This window comes from Hakea prostrata, chromosome 3, assembly GCF_041222555.1.
Source record: "Hakea prostrata isolate BN-2017 chromosome 3, UWA_Hpros_2, whole genome shotgun sequence".
Taxonomy (NCBI): domain Eukaryota; kingdom Viridiplantae; phylum Streptophyta; class Magnoliopsida; order Proteales; family Proteaceae; genus Hakea; species Hakea prostrata.
In genome coordinates, this window is record NC_142602.1 from 12,890,986 (window position 1) to 12,910,035 (window position 19,050).

The 19,050-nt window shown below is 36.8% G+C and overlaps 2 protein-coding genes across 2 annotated transcripts; both read left to right on the forward strand.

Moving 5' to 3' along the window:
• The first annotated feature begins 1,929 nt into the window (after positions 1 to 1,929).
• Positions 1,930 to 5,441, forward strand: LOC149020866 (cytochrome P450 85A1-like). The gene is made up of 9 exons (XM_089149087.1): positions 1,930 to 2,192; positions 2,704 to 3,025; positions 3,303 to 3,452; positions 3,535 to 3,780; positions 3,887 to 3,973; positions 4,052 to 4,130; positions 4,502 to 4,608; positions 4,965 to 5,092; positions 5,194 to 5,441. The coding sequence occupies exons 1-9, from the start codon at positions 2,005 to 2,007 to the stop codon at positions 5,279 to 5,281; spliced, it is 1,395 nt and encodes a 464-aa protein (XP_089005213.1). The 5' UTR covers positions 1,930 to 2,004; the 3' UTR covers positions 5,282 to 5,441.
• Positions 5,442 to 16,008: 10,567 nt separating this feature from the next.
• Positions 16,009 to 18,661, forward strand: LOC149020867 (putative UDP-arabinopyranose mutase 1). The gene is made up of 4 exons (XM_089149088.1): positions 16,009 to 16,427; positions 17,393 to 17,643; positions 17,758 to 17,926; positions 18,141 to 18,661. Exons 1-4 carry the CDS (start codon positions 16,113 to 16,115, stop codon positions 18,468 to 18,470), a joined length of 1,065 nt encoding a protein of 354 aa, XP_089005214.1. The 5' UTR covers positions 16,009 to 16,112; the 3' UTR covers positions 18,471 to 18,661.
• Positions 18,662 to 19,050: the final 389 nt, after the last annotated feature.

Below are 19,050 nucleotides of genomic sequence, written 5' to 3' on the forward strand. Positions count from 1 at the left end.
TTCACCATTCAATCAATATACACTGTCGGCAATATTGTCCTTCTGGCTTCTAGCACTTTCAAGAAAAATTTCATTTTAAATTTACGGTTCAGTTCTTCTTTAAGAAACAGAACCGCCCATGATTCAGTTTTGTAAAAAAAGATTACAGGGTTTTTGGATCTTAGGAATGCGCATGTGTGTGGATGGCAAATTTTGTGACAGAATGTTTTCTGGGTAAGAGGAGCGTATAGGTGTATAGTTAGCGACCAATTACTTGAAATAGAAAAATGGTTTAAAGTTAATCTGGCTGTTAAAACAACTATTTTTCCACAAACCCATTTAAAATCAATCGGTAAGTCTTAATTCTATTTTGTTCAGCATTCACCATTCTATAGTCTTAATTCTATTGTGTTCAGCATCCACTGTTTTCAAGACTTGAGTTTCAGACTTGGTGGGTTCTTCGGATTGATCTTCCTCCTTCATTTTCTTGTACTGTTTCTGTTCTTTAGCTGGAATTTTTTTCTTTTTTTCTCCCTGATTTCCTCTGATCTAATAAAGCATTTTCCATATATTATTTAGTCAAAATCTGATGAAAAAGATATTGTGATTATCATTTTATGTTGATTTTGATTTGCTAAAGAGGTAGAGAGCTGTCAAATCCTTATCCGAAGAGATCATTCTGGATCCATGACCTTCTTCTAGTAGACCCTGCAAGACTTTCAAAATCCAAAGTCAAAACAGTGATTTCTCTCTTGCGGATTAAGGAATTACAGAAATCTTAAAGGTTATTCCTTTCCAGATGATACCAGATGGATGGTAGTTTTGGGAAACTTTGTTTTCATTCCAAAGTTGAAAATAAAAACTAGGCGGCTTATTTTTGGTTTTCTAAGAAATTCAAAGCTTGTAAATTCCAATTTCTTGTAGAATTCAGTTCCACATTGAACAAAAGAGTCTTGAGTTTCAGAGTTGCAGTGGAAAAAGAAGCTCTGTCTTCCCCACATATTCACATGCCATCCAATAACTTGTCTGCTTGTGGTTTGTCTAATGGAATTAACAGATCTTGTTGACAGGCATGTGAGGACTTGAGGGTGATCAGGGGGGTGTCGAAGGGTACTTTTTTTCCTCTTGGTCCATTGCTAATGTGGTGCCCATGTGCCACTTCATATCTTCCTTGATGCATTACTATAGTCTATAGTGGACCGGTTATTTATATCTTGTTTTCCTTTTATTCTACATGTTTTGATGCTCAAAATCACCAAAATCCTTTCTAACCCAATGTTCATTTCCCCCTTCTCGGTTTAATTTTTCTTCTGATGTCTTGACAGCAACCTTTATATGGAAACAGTAACACCAAGACGACTCTCAGGTTTGAATTTTTATTTCTCTTCCCCTTCCAACCCTCCCCCTCTCCTAAGCCTATGGATCCATGACTCTTGTGACTGAATTGATGATGACAAAAAAAAACATTCCTTATTTATATAGAAACATAAATATTAGTGATGTTTTATGACAATGGTGGCAATCTTTTATATAGAAGTGGAAGACGATATTCAATTCTTTTTCTCTTCCTCTTCCAACCCTCACTCTCCTTTAAACTTATGGACCCACAATCCTTGTGACTGGATTGATGATGACAAAAAATACAATAAATTCACTTCTCCATTTATATCTATTTTTCCATTCTGGTTGAGGGCGTTAAAACTCTTTTAGAATCCGAATGAATCTTTTCTTTTGGTTAAATAGGAATGAAAAATCTGAATTGATTTATGAGGAAGCATTAATGAATATTTTTGAGCATTTAAAAATCATCAAGGGTCATTAGGTAGGTGCATGCGGTCTTTTTTCTTCTAGGTAAAAAATCTTTTTGGATTATCTGGTTTCTGCACCGTGGCATCTCTCTTTCAAAATGGCATTATAGGACTCTCTCTATATATACTTCTGACCTGACTATAACGTAGCAACCCATTTCATCTACAGCTCTCAGTGAGGTGAAGTGGGCTGCGTTCAGGCTTCTTGAGAGCATCAATGGCGTTCCTTTTGTTGGTTTGCTCTCTGAGTTTGATGCTCTGCATCTGCACCGCCTTGTTGAGATGGAATGAGTTGAGGTACAGGAAGAAAGGGCTTCCACCAGGAACAATGGGGTGGCCTCTGTTTGGGGAAACTACAGATTTCCTAAAGGAAGGGCCTAACTTCATGAAAAACCAGAGAACAAAGTGAGTTCCTGAGCTTCTGGACTGAGTTTTTTTTTGGTCCCCTGTTTCTGCTATTAAGCCTAGTTAATTCATTCATAAAGTTCTGTTTCTCTTTTTACCGTTGCTTTTTAATGGTTGTCAAAACTACAGAGTGGGTTGTCTTGTTTAAGATGTTATAGCTCTGTTTTCCAAGCTGATGCAATTGCAGAAGTTTGTTCCCCTCACTGTTATATGTTCCTTTTCTTTTTTTTGGCTCTTCTGCTCCAGAGCCAGCATTTAAATAGAGGAGGCAGAGCAGAGGACCTTTTTACCTGCGAGTCTCAACCCTTGAAAAGATAAAGCCATCACTTTTCTTCTTAGATATTGATTAGTTTTATACACTCAAGATGGTTATGCATGATTATTGCAAGAACAGAAGAGGCAGAGCGCCTTCTTCTTCTTCGTTTTTTTTTTTTTTTTTTTTTTTGAAGTTTTATTAGTTAGCTCCTTCCTGTTAAAAGAGTATTGTAAATGTTTTATTTTCTTAATGTAGGTATGGAAGTTTTTTCAAATCCCACATATTGGGCTGTCCAACAGTTGTTTGCATGGATCCAGAGCTCAACAGATACATACTCTTGAATGAAGGAAAAGGTCTTGTTCCAGGCTACCCACAATCCATGTTGGATATCTTGGGAGCAAACAACATAGCAGCTGTGCATGGTTCTGCACACAAGAAGATCAGAGGGGCTTTACTGCAAATCGTTGGCCCCACTGTGGTCAGAGATCATATTCTCCTAAGAATTGATGAGTTTATGAGATCCCACCTCAGCAACTGGGATGGAAAAATTATTGACATCCAACAAAAAACTAAACAGGTGAGTTAAATTAAGATCCCCGCTTGTAAAAATTTTCTTTTCATCCCAGAAAAAAAGACTAAAGAGGTTAGTCAGAATTAAGAGCTCAGAGTGTTAAAACTTACTTTCTTGGGTTTTTCAACCCTGGATAAAAGGTACCCAGTTGGATTTCTAGTACAAAAACAATGACAGTAACAGAGAACACAAACACTCCACACCACCCAAAAGAAAAAAAAGGAAAAACATAGATGATGCCTTTCTGGTGTAATGAACATATTTTCTCTGTTCTGTCCTTCAGATGGCATTGTTCTCCTCGCTACAGCAGATTGTCAGTGTTGATGCTCCTTTGATGAGAGAAGCCTTCAACAAAGAGTTCCAGAAATTAGTGCTGGGAACCATTTCACTGCCTATCAGAATTCCAGGGACGAATTACTACAATGGAATACAGGTACCTTGCTCTTAAATACTATCCTGTCATCATTCCCCTTGCTTATCCTTGTGGAGCCTTCCACTGACTCACTTTGTTTCAGGCCAGGAAAAATATTATCAAACTGTGGAGAGGAGTCATAGAAAGAAGACGCGCTTCTCCTAATAGCTACAATGACATGCTTAACTTCATGATTAATCCCGAAGATCCCAGATACAGTCTCAGTGATGATGAGATAATTGATCAGATAATCACAATCCTATATTCTGGTTTTGAAACTGTCTCAACTACTTCAATGATGGCTGCCAAGTATCTCCATGACCATCCAAAAGCACTTCAAGAACTTAGGGTGGGTCCATTGGTCATTTTATCCTACACCCAGTTTGTGACACTTCTGCATATGTTATTCCCTTGGCTTCCTTATGGCTCAACCTAATATAATTTCAAAATTTCAGGAAGAACATTTTGCTATTCGAAAAGAGAAGGGATCAGAGGATCCAATCACCTGGGATGACTACAAATCCATGCGATTTACTCGTGCGGTATGCAATTCTAATCAACTAAATCCTTAATATAATAAATGAAACCAGGAAACTAAAATTTCTCTCTATTTGGTGCAGGTTATAATGGAAACTTCCCGATTAGCTACTGTTGTCAATGGTGTGCTGAGGAAGACAACACAAGAGATGGAGCTGAATGGTTTGTTAATGGAACTTAAAACTACTTCAACTTTAATCTACTCATTATTCATATGAGGCTCCATGTCCTAAAACCAAGCTCATAAGTGCATTCTCTCAACACCACTCAATGAATACCTTGATCTCTGGGGAAAAAAGGCTTAAATTTTTATCTTAGTGAACCCACCCTTAATACCATTGGTTCTTGGACTTTCATCTTGACTATATGCCTCATATGTTATGCCTATCCACTATAGATAAGATCTAAAGCTTCTGCTTATTCCATTTAAGGGTGGAACACCAATTGTACATGACAATGCTTCAAATATCTGAAAACTGTTGTTAGTTTATTACTGAGATACTTATTATGACTTGTACCTTTTGCCTTGTCAGGATATGTTATTCCAAGAGGATGGAGAATCTATGTATACACAAGGGAGATCAACTATGATCCCATCTTATATCCAGAGCCTTTCACCTTTAACCCCTGGAGATGGATGGTGAGTGATCATAAATTTAAACCAAGTTTCTAGGGTTCAGATAGTGAGAGTAATTGAAGAGCACATTACCTTTACAGGAATGGCTTGGGTGATCCTCACTAGTCCTTCCTAAGAAGAGACAAGCGACAACTATTGGTTTTCCTCTGTTTTCCTTTCACAGGATCAAATCTACTGTTTGACAGTGTAGACTGGTGTCACTATTCAGTACTGTAAATGGATAGAATTAGTATCTTATGCAGTTATGCCATACATATTGATGGGCCACTCAAAAATTCAGGGTCATTGAAGACCCTTGATTGACTAGTTACTGTCAAAGTAGAGTTTGTATAGTATTTCTAACCAGAGTCGCTTCTCAGGGTAATAAAAGCTTGGAGTCCCACAACTACTTCTTAAATTTTGGAGGTGGACTCAGGTTATGTCCTGGGAAAGAATTGGGTATTGCAGAGATATCCACGTTCCTTCACTACTTTGTCACTAGATACAGGTTTGCTTCAATTTTCAATCTTATTTGAAGTTCCTCATATAATCCATGCTTATTTTGATTGACTCTTTGATGTTTTCTCACTTTCCATGTTCTTGTTGCAGATGGGAAGAAGTTGGAGGAGACAAACTCATAAAGTTTCCTAGAGTTTCAGCACCAAATGGACTACATTTGAGGGTTTCAGCTAATTGATTCTTAAAAGGATATACAAAAAGAATAGTATAGCATATTGGAGATGCATCAGAATGTACTAAAATAAATATATCAATGTAAATAACTCAATATTATTTGTCTCATTTGTTCTATGTTGATGTTTTCTTAATTCCAGTCAATCATTTTCTCACCAAGTAAAAGCCCTTTAATTTAAGTGAACCCCTTAATTTGAAAAAAATTCAAATTCAAGACACAAGTGATTCAATTTCAATTTCCAACCCAGCATGCTCTAGCTAAGTACTCTGACAAAAACGAGAACTTCTTTTGGGAATTACAGGAAAGTAAGTATTTCAACTGGAAAAAGAACAAATAGACCCCTGAGCTCAGCCCATCACAGGCTCCACGGGTTAGGGTTCTCAGCAAACAAAAACCCAGCCCAAATTAATACTTGTCTCTCTTCACTTTTCCTTTTATGTTTGTCATTGATCAGTTCATGTTGAATTCCCCAGATAATGTTCCCATCATGGTTCCTATAAATGTAAAATAAAATAATTTGTAAGAAAGAGGCAAGAAAGGAAACCCCCACAAGCAAATCAGTTTGGGTTTCCTGGGGGTCCATAGAATCTCGATCCATATCTTGCTTGGAGAGAATTTCACGCAGATTTAAGTTGCAGAAATCTTGGTTGCCTTGGACAGCCAATTTCAGGTGAATTTGAGTAGCAAAATCTTGGTTGCCTTGAATATTAGGTTTTGATGGTTTTGATTGCAATGAAACCTTTTTTATATTTTTTTATTTAAATAAGTAAAATTAAATTAAATCGACAAACAAATTTCTTTTTCTAAAAATGAAAGTAAAAAGATTTTTTTTTTCAATCTCAAACAACTTTCCTTGTAAACATCGATTAGAAATTTTTTTTCTTCTTTCAAATATATAAAATCAAAGATTAGCTCAAATTAATAAAGAAAATTTTCATAAAAATAAGAGTAAAATAATAATAAAGAAAAATATTCTCATCAATTGAGAAATCCAACCCTTGCGAAAATCGGGTGAAAAGTGTTGCTGCAACATTGGCCAGCAGAACATCAATGTAGAAAACAATGTTGGATGACATGTCATATTTTTTGTAGCTTTCGTATTATTAGCTTTCTTCAACTTTGATCAAGTTAGTCTCGTTCGATTCCTCTTCATCTGCTTATAGAGTTTGTGCTGCGGCCTCTATTCTTTTAGTTCTTATGGGATTCTTCTTGTTGATGAAGTGGGGGAATTCAATTCCAATTGCACTTTGCATGCGAAGTAGGATTTCAGATTTTGTGGCTTTTTTTCTCGATTGTTTTGATCCCTGTTCAGTTACAAACCTCCTTCTAATCCTAAAACAACTCCTTTTTATGATCGAATTCAAAAGGAAAGTGACTTACACTTATACAGTTATACCCCCACGCCGTTAGTGCTTTTACTAAGGGCACTTTTTTCCAACTAAAGGCTCGCATGGATTAATCAACGGTCCGGATTATTTGGGGTGGTGTGTTTACAATGGAACGGTTCGCTAAACTGTTTTGTATATTAATTGTACAATACAGAAACAAAATCAGTCATTCATGACGACAAATTTTTTTTTATTGAACATGTTTTTCAAACATGGTGACAACCTTTTATATAAAAGGAATTAGACCAAAAAATTCGAAGGTTCAATATTTTGTTTCCTTACCTTTTCCAGCCCTCTCCCTCCATTAGGTCCATGGCCCACGATCTTTGTGACTGTGTTGATGATGACAAAAAAATAAAATAAAATTCCTTCTCAATTTATATCTATTTTTCATGAGTTGGGTTTTTTTTTTTGTTTTGTTTTGTTTTTGTGTGATTTAAAACTCTGTTAGGGCCTGTTTGGTTACATGAGTTTGGAGATTTCAAATATCTAGAGATTTCAAATCTATAGATTTCAAGTCTATGGAGTTATAATTTATAAAATTAGATGTTTGGTTGTGGAATGAAATTTGTGGATTCATCCTAAAAAATTATTTGATCGACGTGATTTTTGTGAATGTAAAAATGTGTAGCTTTTTTGAAATCTCTAGATTTCACCCTTTACCCATAAATCTACAGATTCACGTTTTTAGTGTAAAAATGTGAATCTCTAGATTTCATGAATCTAGAAATTTTTACAACCAAACGGGTAAAATTCTCAGATTCATGAATCCAGAGATTTGAAATCTCTAAATTCATGTAACCAAACAGGCCCTTAGAATCCGAATGAATTTTCTATTGGTCGAGTAGAAATGGAAAATCTGAATGGATTTTTAAGGGGTCATTACTCATTTGGTAGAGCCATAGAGGCTTGCGGTACTTTTTTTAATTCTTTTTTGTGGTAAAATCTTTTGGGATTATTACGTTTCTGCCACCATGGCATCTCTCTTTCAAAATGGCAGTTTATAGGACTCTCTCTCTATATACTTCTATAACGTAGCTACCCATTTCATTTACAGCTCTCAGTGAGGTGAAGTGGGTTGAGTTCAGGCTTCTTGGTAGCATCAATGGCTTTCTTTTTTATGGTTTGCACTGTGAGTTTGATGCTTTGCATCTGCACCGTCTTGCTGAAATGGAATGAGTTAGAGGTACAGGAAGAGAGGGCTTCCACCAGGAACAATGGGCTGGCCTCTGTTTGGAGAAACTACAGATTTCCTAGGGGAAGGGCCTAACTTCATGAAAAACCGGAGAGCAAAGTGAGTTTCTGAGATTTATCTTTCCTTTTCTTTTTTTTTCGTCCTCCTGTTTCTGCTATTAAACCTAGTTAATTCATTCATAAAGTTCTGTTTCTCTTTTTAGAGTTCTTTTTTAATGGTTGTCAAAACTACAGAGTGGTTTGTCTTGGTTAAGATGTTGTGGCTCTGTTTTCCAAGTTGATGGAATTGCAGAAGAGTGTTCCGTTCCCCACAGTGTTTTTCTTCTTTTTTCTTTTTGCTTTTTTGGCTCTTCTGCTTCTAAAGCCAGCTTTTAAATTGAGGAGACAGAACAGAGAACTTTTTTTTGCAAGTCTCAACCCTTGAAGAGATAAAGCCATCACTTTTCTTCTTATTATTAGTTTTCTATACTCAAGATGGTCGGTCATGTATGATTATTGCAGGAATAGAAGAGGCACAGAGCCTTTTTTTTCCTTTAAAAAGTTCCTTTCTTTTAATAGAGAAATTTTACAATGTTTTATTTTTCTTAATGTAGGTATGGAAGTTTTTTCAAATCCCACATAGTAGGGAGTCCAACAATTGTTTGCATGGAGCTCAACAGATACATATTCTTGAATGAAGGAAAAGGTCTTGTTCCGGGCTACCCACAATCCATGGTGGATATGTTGGGAGAAAACAACATAGCAGGTCTGCATGGTTCTGCTCATAAGAAGCTCAGAGGGAATTTTCTTCATATCGTGGGCCCCACTATGGTCAGAGATTTTATTCTCATAAGAAATGATGAGTTTATTAGATCCCCACCTCAGCAACTGGGATGGAAAAATTATTGATATCCAACAAAAAAACTAAACATGTTAGTTAAATTAATGTCCTCTCTTGAAAATAATTTTTTGTCATCCTAAAAAAAAAAGCCACTAAAGGAAGAGGTTAGTCAGAATTAAGAGCTCAAGAGGGTTAAAACTTACTTTCTTGGTTTTCAAACCTGGATAAAAGGTACCCAGTTGGATTTCTAATACAAAAAAAGAATGAAAGTAACAGAGAACACAAACACTCCACACCACATAAAAGACCCAAAGGAGAAAAAGGAAAAACATAAATGATACTTTTCTGGTGTAATAAACATACCTTCTCTGTTCTATTCTTCAGATGGCATTCTTCTTCTCGCTTCAGCAGATTGCCAGTGTTGATGCTCCTTCCATTAGAGAAGCCTTCAACAAAGAGTTCCAGAAATTAGTGCTGGGAGTCATTTCACTGCCTATCAGAATTCCAGGGACGAATTACTACAATGGGATCCAGGTACCTTGCTCTCAAATAATCCTATCCTGCCATCATTCCCCTTGCTTATCCTTGTGGAGCCTTCTGCCTTCCACTGACTCACTTTGTTTCAGGCCAGGAATAATATTATCAAACTGTGGAGAGGTGTCATAGAAACAAGACGCGCTTCTCCTAATAGCTACAATGACATGCTTAACTTCATGATTAATCCCGAAGATCCCAGATACATTCTCAGTGATGACGAGATAATTGATCAGATGATCACAATCCTATATTCTGGTTATGAAACTGTCTCAACTACTTCAATGATGGCTGCCAAGTATCTCCATGACCATCCAAGAGCTCTTCAAGAACTCAGGGTTTGTCCATTGGTCCCAAACCCAATTTGTGACACTTCTGCATATCTTATTCCCTTGGTTTCCTTGATGGCTCAACTAATACAATTTCAAATTTGCAGGATGAACATCTCGCTATTTGAAAAGAGAATAGACCAGAGGATCCAATCACCTGGGATGACTACAAATCCATGCGTTTCACTCGTGCGGTATGCAATTCTAGTAAACTAAATCCTTAATATGGTAAATGAAACAAGGAAACTAAAAATTCATCTTATTTTTTTATGCAGGTTATAATTGAAACGACCAGATTAGCTTCAGTTGTCAATGATCTGCTGAGGAAGACAACAGAAGAGATGGAACTGAATGGTTTGTAAATGGAACTGAAAACTACTTCAATTTTAATCTACTCATTATTCATTTGAGACCCCATGTCCTAGAACCAAGCATAAGTGCATTCTCTCAACACCACTCAGTGAGTACCTTGATCTCTGGTTGAAAGAAAAAAAAAGCTTAAATTTTTATCTTAGTGAACCCTTAATTCCATTGGTTCTTGGACTTTCATCTTGACTAGATACCTCATATGCTCCATTCAAGGATGGAACACCACTTGTACATGATAATGCTTCAAAGTTTCAAATATTTAAAAACGGCTGTTAATTTATTACTGATAGAAACCTATATGACTTATAATTTTTGCCTTTTCAGGATATGCTATTCCAAAAGGGTGGAGAATCTATGAATACATAAGGGAGATCAACTATGATCCCATCTTATATCCAGAGCCTTTCACCTTTAACCCCTGGAAATGGATGGTGAGTGATCATAAATTTAAACTAAGTTTCTAGGGTTCAGATAGTGAAAACAATTGGAGAGAACATTACCTTTGTCAAGAATGGCTTGGGTGATCCTCACTAGTCCTTCATAAGAAGATACAAGCAACAACTATTGGTGCTCCTCTGTTTTCCTTTCAAAGGATCATTTCTACTGTTTGACAGAGTCGAGTGGTGTCACTGCTTCAGTACTGTAGATGGACATAGAATTTGTATTTCACGCTTTAAATGATGAACCACTCAAAAATTCAGGGTCATTGAAGACCCTTGATTGACTAGTTGCTGTTGAAGTAGAGAGTTTGTAAGTTTGTCTAACCAGAGTTGCTTCTTCAGGATAATAAAAGCTTGGAGTCCCACAACTACTTCTTGAATTTTGGAGGTGGACTGAGGTTATGTCCTGGGAAAGAATTGGGTATTGCAGAGATATCCACATTCCTTCACTACTTTGTCACTAGATACAGGTTTGTTTCAATTTTCTATCTTTATCTTTGGTAATTCCTCATATAACCCATGATTATTCTAATTGACTCTTGTTTCTCTCACTTTCCATGTCCTTGTTGCAGATGGGAAGAAGTTGGTGGAGACAAACTCAAAAAGTTTCCTAGGGTTTTAGCACCAAATGGACTACATTTGAGGGTTTCAACATACTGATTCTTAAAATGATATACCAAAAAAGAAAAAAGAAAGGAAAGGAAGAAAGTATTGCATATTTCAGAATGTATTAAAATAAATATTAATATAAAAAATTCAACAAGAATTATCTCATTTGTTCTATATTGATTAATATTTTTTTTTTATCCCGATCATAATCATTTTCTCACCAAATAAAAGCCCATGAAGTTCAATGAAGTCCCAATGTAGCTAGAAAATTCAAGGAACAAGTAATTCAATTTCAACAATAATATTGGGTCTCAACCAGACGTGTTCAATCTGTTGTAGACCATATTGCTTTCATCTACTTGGATACTAGATTGAATTGCCTTATTATATGAAGCTAGGGTTATCTCATAACTAACTCAAGTGCTGATTAGGACCTATTAGAGAGAAGTATCTGACAGAAATGAGAGTTTCTTATTAAGGAATTACAGAACTCCTCTAACTAGCTTGCAAAGTATTTCAACTGCTGGCAAAAGCACAAATAGAAACCTGAGCTCGGCCCATGACAGCCTCCACTAGTTAGGGTTCTCAGCAAACAAAAACACAGCCCAATTAATACTTGTCTCTCTACAAATATTTTAATGTTTTGTCATTGATCAGTGCATGTTGAATTCACCAGATAATATGTTGAGTTCATGTTAAGTTCATATAAAATAATTTGTAAGAAATTAAGAGGTAACTAAGAAAGAAAACACGTACAAGCAAATCAGTAATTAGGGTTCTTGAACTTTGAAGGAGTTCCTTGATTGTCTCGATCCAGATCTTGCTTCGGAGAGTCAATTTCACGCAAATTTGGGATGCAGAAATCTCGGTTGCGTTGGAGAGCTAATTTCACGTGAATTTGAGTTGCAAAAATCGTGGTTGGCATGAAGATTGGGTTTTGATTTGGGAATGAAGTGGTTGGGATGGAAAACTCTCGCTTTAAAATGGCTTCGCACCGCATTTGATGATTGATGATGATATGGACTAGGGAGGATTCTGTTGTCACGCGGATTTGACCCAATGAGATGCAAAACTCACCAGTCATGACACGAGGGTGTACCCGATCGGTGGAGAACTGATCTGAACCTATCAGTTAAATGGAAATTGGTTCAGCAGGACGGTCAAGCGAAATTTTAGACCGGTCAAGATTTCGATCTCGACCATTGAATCTCAAGGGTGAAGATCAAAAATTCGACCGAGATTTTGATATGACAGACCGAAATTTATTGCATGACGGTCGTGCGCATTTAATGCGCAAGATTAAAGCAAGGTCCCTAAACTACATCCCAAGTTTCAACGTTTCAAATTCATTGTGCATTGGTTGGATTCATGCCCATCAGGGTAGAAGATTGGAGTCCAGTTCGACGAGTTGAGGTCTGTGTTTTCCTCAGTTTTTCTATCACACATTAGAATGAGGTCCCACGGAGGAATCATTAGGGTCCCACCTCTTATTTGTTTGTCAGAACTCGAGGATGAATTCCCGGTCTAATGTGCGATACAAAGATGTAACAAGAACACAAACCTCTACTTGAAGGATAGAGGATTGTGCTCTGTCACTCCCTAATCAATTATCACCACATATTTAAGAGGATGTTTCATGTTATCTATGTTCATAAACGAGTGTCCCTCCTACAAATACGTGATGAAAGAATGTGAAAGAAAAACAATCCTCTAGTCGTCAAGATAGAGCATCTGAATTCCATAGTATCCATCACCCACAAAAGGAAGCTTGAGCTTACTGGGGCTTCTAGCTATTGTTATCCTATGGGCCCTTATAGACTAAGATAGAACCAAATTCTCCAGTTGTTGTCTATCTGTTTTTCCAAAGCTTAAATAAACCCAGAGAGAAGACAATCACTAGTTCTAGCTAGTTGTGAAGATGCTGAAAATGGCCCCTGATTAAAATGAAATTTCAACATTTGGTTTCACTCTTGGGCCAACAATCTGGGCACGATCAAAATTTTGGATCCAACAGATCGAAATCTCACTTGATCATCATGCGTATTAAGGGAAGCAATTTCTCCTTTTCAAAGGTCAAATTCAAAACCAAAATCTCTAGAATTTTTTATTAATATTTTTTTTAACAGCACCATAATGATTATGATTAGACCATGAAGAAACAATTTAGTTTCCACATTTTAAAAATGATTGTTTGTTACAAACTTACAATATCACTTTACTAGACAGGTTTGCAACACCACATCTCTTTCTTTCGTGGGGAATGACCTGATCGTCGGCTGTCAAACACGTTCTCACATCTCTCATAACACGACACCACAACCACTTTATTAGAGAAAAGAAGAAGAAGGAAAACAAAAAAACTCAACGAGAGCAATAGTTGTGGCTGTCCATATTTGAGCCGACACATTTAATATAAACAAACACATAGAGAGAGAAAGAGGAATGAAAAGAAAAGGAAAGATAGCATATGCTAATATGCTAAATGGTGCTTAAAATATCGCCAGCCCTGCCCATGGTGGTGAATCCTCTTATAACTTATAATTGGCTTCCTAGCTTCGACCCATTTCCCTATTTTTTAAGATATTTCAAGTTCAACAACCTTAATTAGTGAATTAGTGTGGTGCTAAGTACAAATTAAGCCCCTTCCATTAACTAGCTTCATTAGAATGACAATCACTAACTATCTACCTTATTGTTATTAATATTTATTTAATACTCGCAATAAATTCCACTCCTCAACCCCCATCTCTTTCTACTCCTGGTAATCTTATATTCCGTATACTAGAGGTTTACATTCTACGATAATGAAATCATTAGAGGTGGATTTGATCTTCATTAAATTATGTATTCTTCTTAGTAAAATAAAGAACCCCCCGCCCTCCCCCCGCATCTCTTTCTACTCCTGGTAATCTTATATTCCGTATACTAGAGGTTTACATTCTACGATAATGAAATCATTAGAGGTGGATTTGATCTTCATTAAATTATGTCTTCTTCTCAGTAAAATAAATAATAGTTTGTCATCTAGCTACATGGTTTTCGTATTATCACGTAGAATGAGATCATGCCTAGCATCAATTGTTAAAGCAATGTGATCATCTTATCGTCTATTGAATTGGGCATAGGAATATACTCTTACACTGTGTTTTTCTCATTTTGATTTCATTCTAAATTGATCAAATTTCACATTCCTTCCATTTCTTACCTTAAACCAAATCAACCCAAAAAAAATGATATTAGTTAGTTGTCACATAAGACACTCTATTACAATAAACCTTCTGCCCCAAAATTCCACCATGCATATCAAACTACCTAAGAGAAGGATAAAGAAATTGCAATAAGTTAAAAAAAAACCCTAATTATACTAATTAATTGATGTTAGGTTTTCTATCAAATTGGATGCTCATCTACCTAACAATGGAGTGTTTTTCTGCATTCAAAATTATTGTAATTAAGAAGTGAATTACAACTAGAGCTTGCTTGTGTGTGTGGAGAGAGAAATCAATGGAAAGACACACAAAATGGCGAAATTAGCTCCAGTAAGAATCTTCACATGCAATTCTGAAACTTCAAGGCATCATGGAATGCATGTGGAGACCTTAATGGAAACCCACATTGAATGCATTTAAGAATATTTATTATTCTGTGGGAGAACCGGAGAAGGTTCCTCCTGTTGACACTGTTAAAAAATAATCTTTTCACCCGCCAATCAATGTCTTGGAAACAGTATCGACTCATAAATATATATATATATAAATTGCTGATACCATAAGGTGAGTCCAAGTGTCCAACCTCATTTTCATGATCATTCCATTATAATTAAAAACATTTTCATAAAACCTTAATAAGTCATTTTTGATGATGATGGATGGGCTTATCTCTACCAGAGATATTATTAGGTATTTTTTTCATGAAAATGACACTACTAATAATTTTAGGGGTTTAGATATCCAACAACTACTTCAAACAATCAATTTGGTTTAGTGGTCATAATCATAAGATATCCTCAAATAATCAAAAACTCATTTATTAATTAACATTCTATTATACAATTTTTTTTTTGACAAATAGCATGCAAACAAAATGCGCTAAGAGTTTAGGCATTGATACAGACAAATTTAAGACTGACTCATTGAATATAATGCAGGGCGAAATTCGCCCTTAAGCCTGAGGATGCTTTGAATGTTGGCAAAATGAATCAGAGCTGAACTCCGATAAATCTTTAGAATGTGATAAAAATGTGTGAGAAGAACACAGACTTGACCTCATATTATCAAATATGATGATCTTTTACTAATTAGTAACCCCTTAGATGAATATGGTAACAAATGGTAACAAAGGATTGGGGAGCAAGAAAGGAGAAAAGTAATTTCCTATGAAAATATTGGGGGAAAAAATGAAAGTTATTTAGCAAAGTTATAAATATGATATTTACCATATGAAAAACCATGTGACCGTAATTTGTGGGATCTCTCCATTCCAAATTCCGTTTCATGTGAAGCTTCGATTTCCTACACACGTGTCTAACTTTCCGACTTTCACACGCTTTCCTCTCTTTTCCTTCATTTTCCTGGAATCACACTTCCCATATTTTAGGGTAGAAAGTAACGCATAATTGAATTTCCGTATTGGTCCCCATCTTCTTTGATCTTTCTCTTAGTTGACTACAAGTGCTAAACGTTGAATCTCAACCGTTGAAGTCGGTTTACGCAATCATCGGAGATATTTTTACGCAAAGATCTAAACTAAACAAATTAACAAACCCCTTCTACCCTTTTCTTCCGGTGGTTGACTACCTACCATTTCTCACCAGACGTCTAATCTTAGCCGTTGAATCCGCCTCATCAGTGGGTCCAGGTACGAAACTAAATTTCAACGTAAAATGGAGATTTTCCGATTTTTCCACCATAAAAAAATTCCATAAACACCGCCGTGTTTGAATGGGTCCTCGCGAATTCTACCACCACTCAATGGCTTCACTCGTGCCAATCTCTGCACTCGCACGTGCCAGTTCTGGGGTTGGAGGGTTTATATAGTGAGTGAGGCTACCCACGAAGTGTTAACTCGTTGAGACTTTTTCTCTCATTTCTTCCAATCTCTGCTTCTGCTTCTGCTGTTTTTTTTGTTTAGATCGGGATCTCATTTCTTCGGATGGCGCACGCAGCAACTCCTCTGTTGAAGGATGAGCTCGATATTGTCATTCCGACCATCCGGAATCTCGATTTTCTCGAGATGTGGAGGCCATTCTTCCAGCCTTACCATTTGATCATTGTTCAGGATGGTGATCCGACTAAGGTCATCAAGGTCCCAGAAGGGTTCGATTATGAACTCTACAACCGAAATGATATCAACAGGATTCTGGGTCCCAAGGCTTCCTGTATTTCCTTCAAGGACTCTGCTTGCCGTTGCTTCGGTTATATGGTGTCCAAGAAGAAATACATTTTCACCATCGACGATGACTGCTTTGTAAGCCTTTTCTTGTTCCTCAGTTATTTGTTATGACAATTTTTTTATTTTATTTTATTTTTTATTTTTGTTTCTTGGGGTTTGGGGTTTTTTTGATTTCTTTACTGTTGTGTCGGTCAGATTGTAGTTAGGTTTTAAGTTGGGGGTTGGGTTACGGCATTCTTGATTTGGATCTGCTTTTCCTTTTATTTTTTTTCCTTTAAATTAATTTTTTGAAAAACTTTGTTCTGTTTGTTCCTTTCTTTGAGTTTTTGATTCGCGATGTGAAACCTTAGGTCGAAATCTAATGACTGGCTTCTATAAAATGTTTTGCGCTGTGCTGTTTTCTATTTGTGCGGCTTAAGTTTTTCAGATGTTCAGATTTGTGGTTTTCTTTCTTTAGGTCAGTTGGAATGATCTGGCTTTGGATTACCGAGTGGTTCTGGATCTGCTTTGAATCATGCAAAACTTGATTTCAATTGTTGTTGGGTATGGCATTGCGTTTGTCAGTGTTTTCGGTCTAGAAAACTCCAGTATGAGTCAGATCGAGAGCATCAAGTGCTCAGAACACAATGATGATTACTCAATGCTGATTACTGGCGAGTTTAAGATGGAGATCTGAATTATTGGATCTCATCTTCATGGTCTAATAGCTCTGACCAATGAGCAACCGTTGACTGGAGTTGGGCACCATTCACTGAGTTGTAGTTGAAATCAGGGAATTGTCATCTTTGAACGAGTTAAAGATGGAGATCTGAATTGGTGGGTCTCATCTTTAATGGTCTAATAGCTCTGATTGGATTTGGGCAACATTCACTGAGTTGTAGTTGAAATAAGGGAATTGTCATCTTTGAACGAGTTTAAGTATGTCTTTCACTGTGTTTTGTCAGTGAGGCTACCAATGCTGTGTTTCATTTCAGCCTGATACCATTCTTGCTTATTTTCATTATCTGATTTTGGTGTCTATTCCTTTTTGTTATTTACAGGTTGCAAAAGATCCATCTGGGAAAGAGATCAATGCACTTGAACAGCACATTAAGAACATCCTTACACCATCCACTCCGTTCTTTTTCAACACATTGTATGATCCATTCAGAGATGGTGCTGACTTTGTTCGAGGTTACCCATTCAGTCTCCGTCAGGGTGTTCCAACAGCTGTATCTCATGGACTCTGGCTAAACATTCCTGATTATGATGCTCCTACCCAACTGGTTAAGCCTCTTGAGAGAAACACTAGGTATATTGATGCTCCTGTTTACTACTTGAAAACCCACTTGTTATGTGAAGTGTTTGCCTTGGTATATCCACTGTAGTTCTTACCCTAGCCTAAAAATCATCCTCTGTTTTTCAGGTTCGTCGATGCAGTGCTGACCATACCAAAGGGTACTTTGTTCCCCATGTGTGGTATGAATCTGACTTTTGACCGTGAGCTCATCGGCCCTGCAATGTACTTTGGACTCATGGGTGATGGTCAGCCCATTGGACGGTACGACGACATGTGGGCTGGTTGGTGTATCAAGGTATTTCATTTTTTCAGTTTAACTCTGTATATATAAGTAGTAAGATTTTCTGTTTTGCCTTGCATTTTGATTTTGTTTGTTCTTCCCATCGATTGATAGTATCTGCTAATTCTAGCTCCTGTCTAGTTCCTTATATATTCTTGAATACATGAATTGTTTTCTTTGATTGAAAAGTGTATAGTTGTTGAAGTGAAATCTGTTTATGATTTTGTAGGTGATCTGTGACCATTTGGGTTTGGGTGTCAAGACTGGTCTGCCATACATCTGGCACAGCAAAGCAAGCAACCCATTTGTGAACCTCAAGAAAGAGTACAAGGGCATCTTCTGGCAAGAAGACATCATTCCATTCTTCCAGTCTGCAACCCTTTCAAAGGAGTGCACAACTGTTCAACAATGCTACATTGAACTCTCTAAGCAGGTGAAGGAGAAGCTTGGTAAGATAGATCCTTACTTCGAGAAGCTAGGGGATGCCATGGTCACATGGATTGAAGCATGGGATGAGCTCAACCCACCCAAGAAAACTGAGGCCAACGGCACTGCTTAGTAGTACTTCGATTTACAGTCGATACCTTTTGCTTAGTAGTCATATAGCTGGTTGTATTTTGAGTACTCTATTTCTCTGAGCTATCGAGCTTTGAGTTTTTTCTCCTCCAGATTGATCGTGCATGTAATTTTTTTTAATTATATATTTTCTAGCTAAAGTCATTTAGAACAATAAACTGAAATTTTATTCCATTTTGAGATTAGCTTGTCATTCAAAAATTATTGAGCATGTTTGTGGGCCAGAGGAATGAGTTGGTGGCTGTGGTTAGGTGTCTTTTCTACTTTCTTCCATTACATTTTGAGTTTGGAACCGATTTTTGTGTTTGAATTTTGAATTGGAGGACCGGAGGCAAATTTGAATTGAACTTTTCTTCTGTTGGACCAGTCAAAACAAAATCATGGTAGGAAAGTGAAATGGACTTGTTTCGATGCTTAAAGGGTTCCACTTCAAAACCTGAATTGGGTTTTTGGCATTTCTGGTGAATGATTGTGTTTTGTCGTTGATCTATCTGTCACTTGGTTGGCATTTTTGTCACTACTTTGAGGTATAGTTGGCTCGTTCCTGCAACTACATCAATTCT

Coding starts and splice junctions, on each gene's coding strand:
- LOC149020867 (XM_089149088.1), top strand. CDS start 16,113: ATGGCGCACGCAGCAACTCCTCTGTTGAAGGATGAGCTCGATATTGTC. Junction 16,428..17,392: donor CCATCGACGATGACTGCTTT/GTAAGCCTTTTC, acceptor TGTTATTTACAG/GTTGCAAAAGATCCATCTGG. Junction 17,927..18,140: donor GGGCTGGTTGGTGTATCAAG/GTATTTCATTTT, acceptor ATGATTTTGTAG/GTGATCTGTGACCATTTGGG.
- LOC149020866 (XM_089149087.1), top strand. CDS start 2,005: ATGGCGTTCCTTTTGTTGGTTTGCTCTCTGAGTTTGATGCTCTGCATC. Junction 2,193..2,703: donor ATGAAAAACCAGAGAACAAA/GTGAGTTCCTGA, acceptor TTCTTAATGTAG/GTATGGAAGTTTTTTCAAAT. Junction 3,974..4,051: donor CCATGCGATTTACTCGTGCG/GTATGCAATTCT, acceptor TATTTGGTGCAG/GTTATAATGGAAACTTCCCG.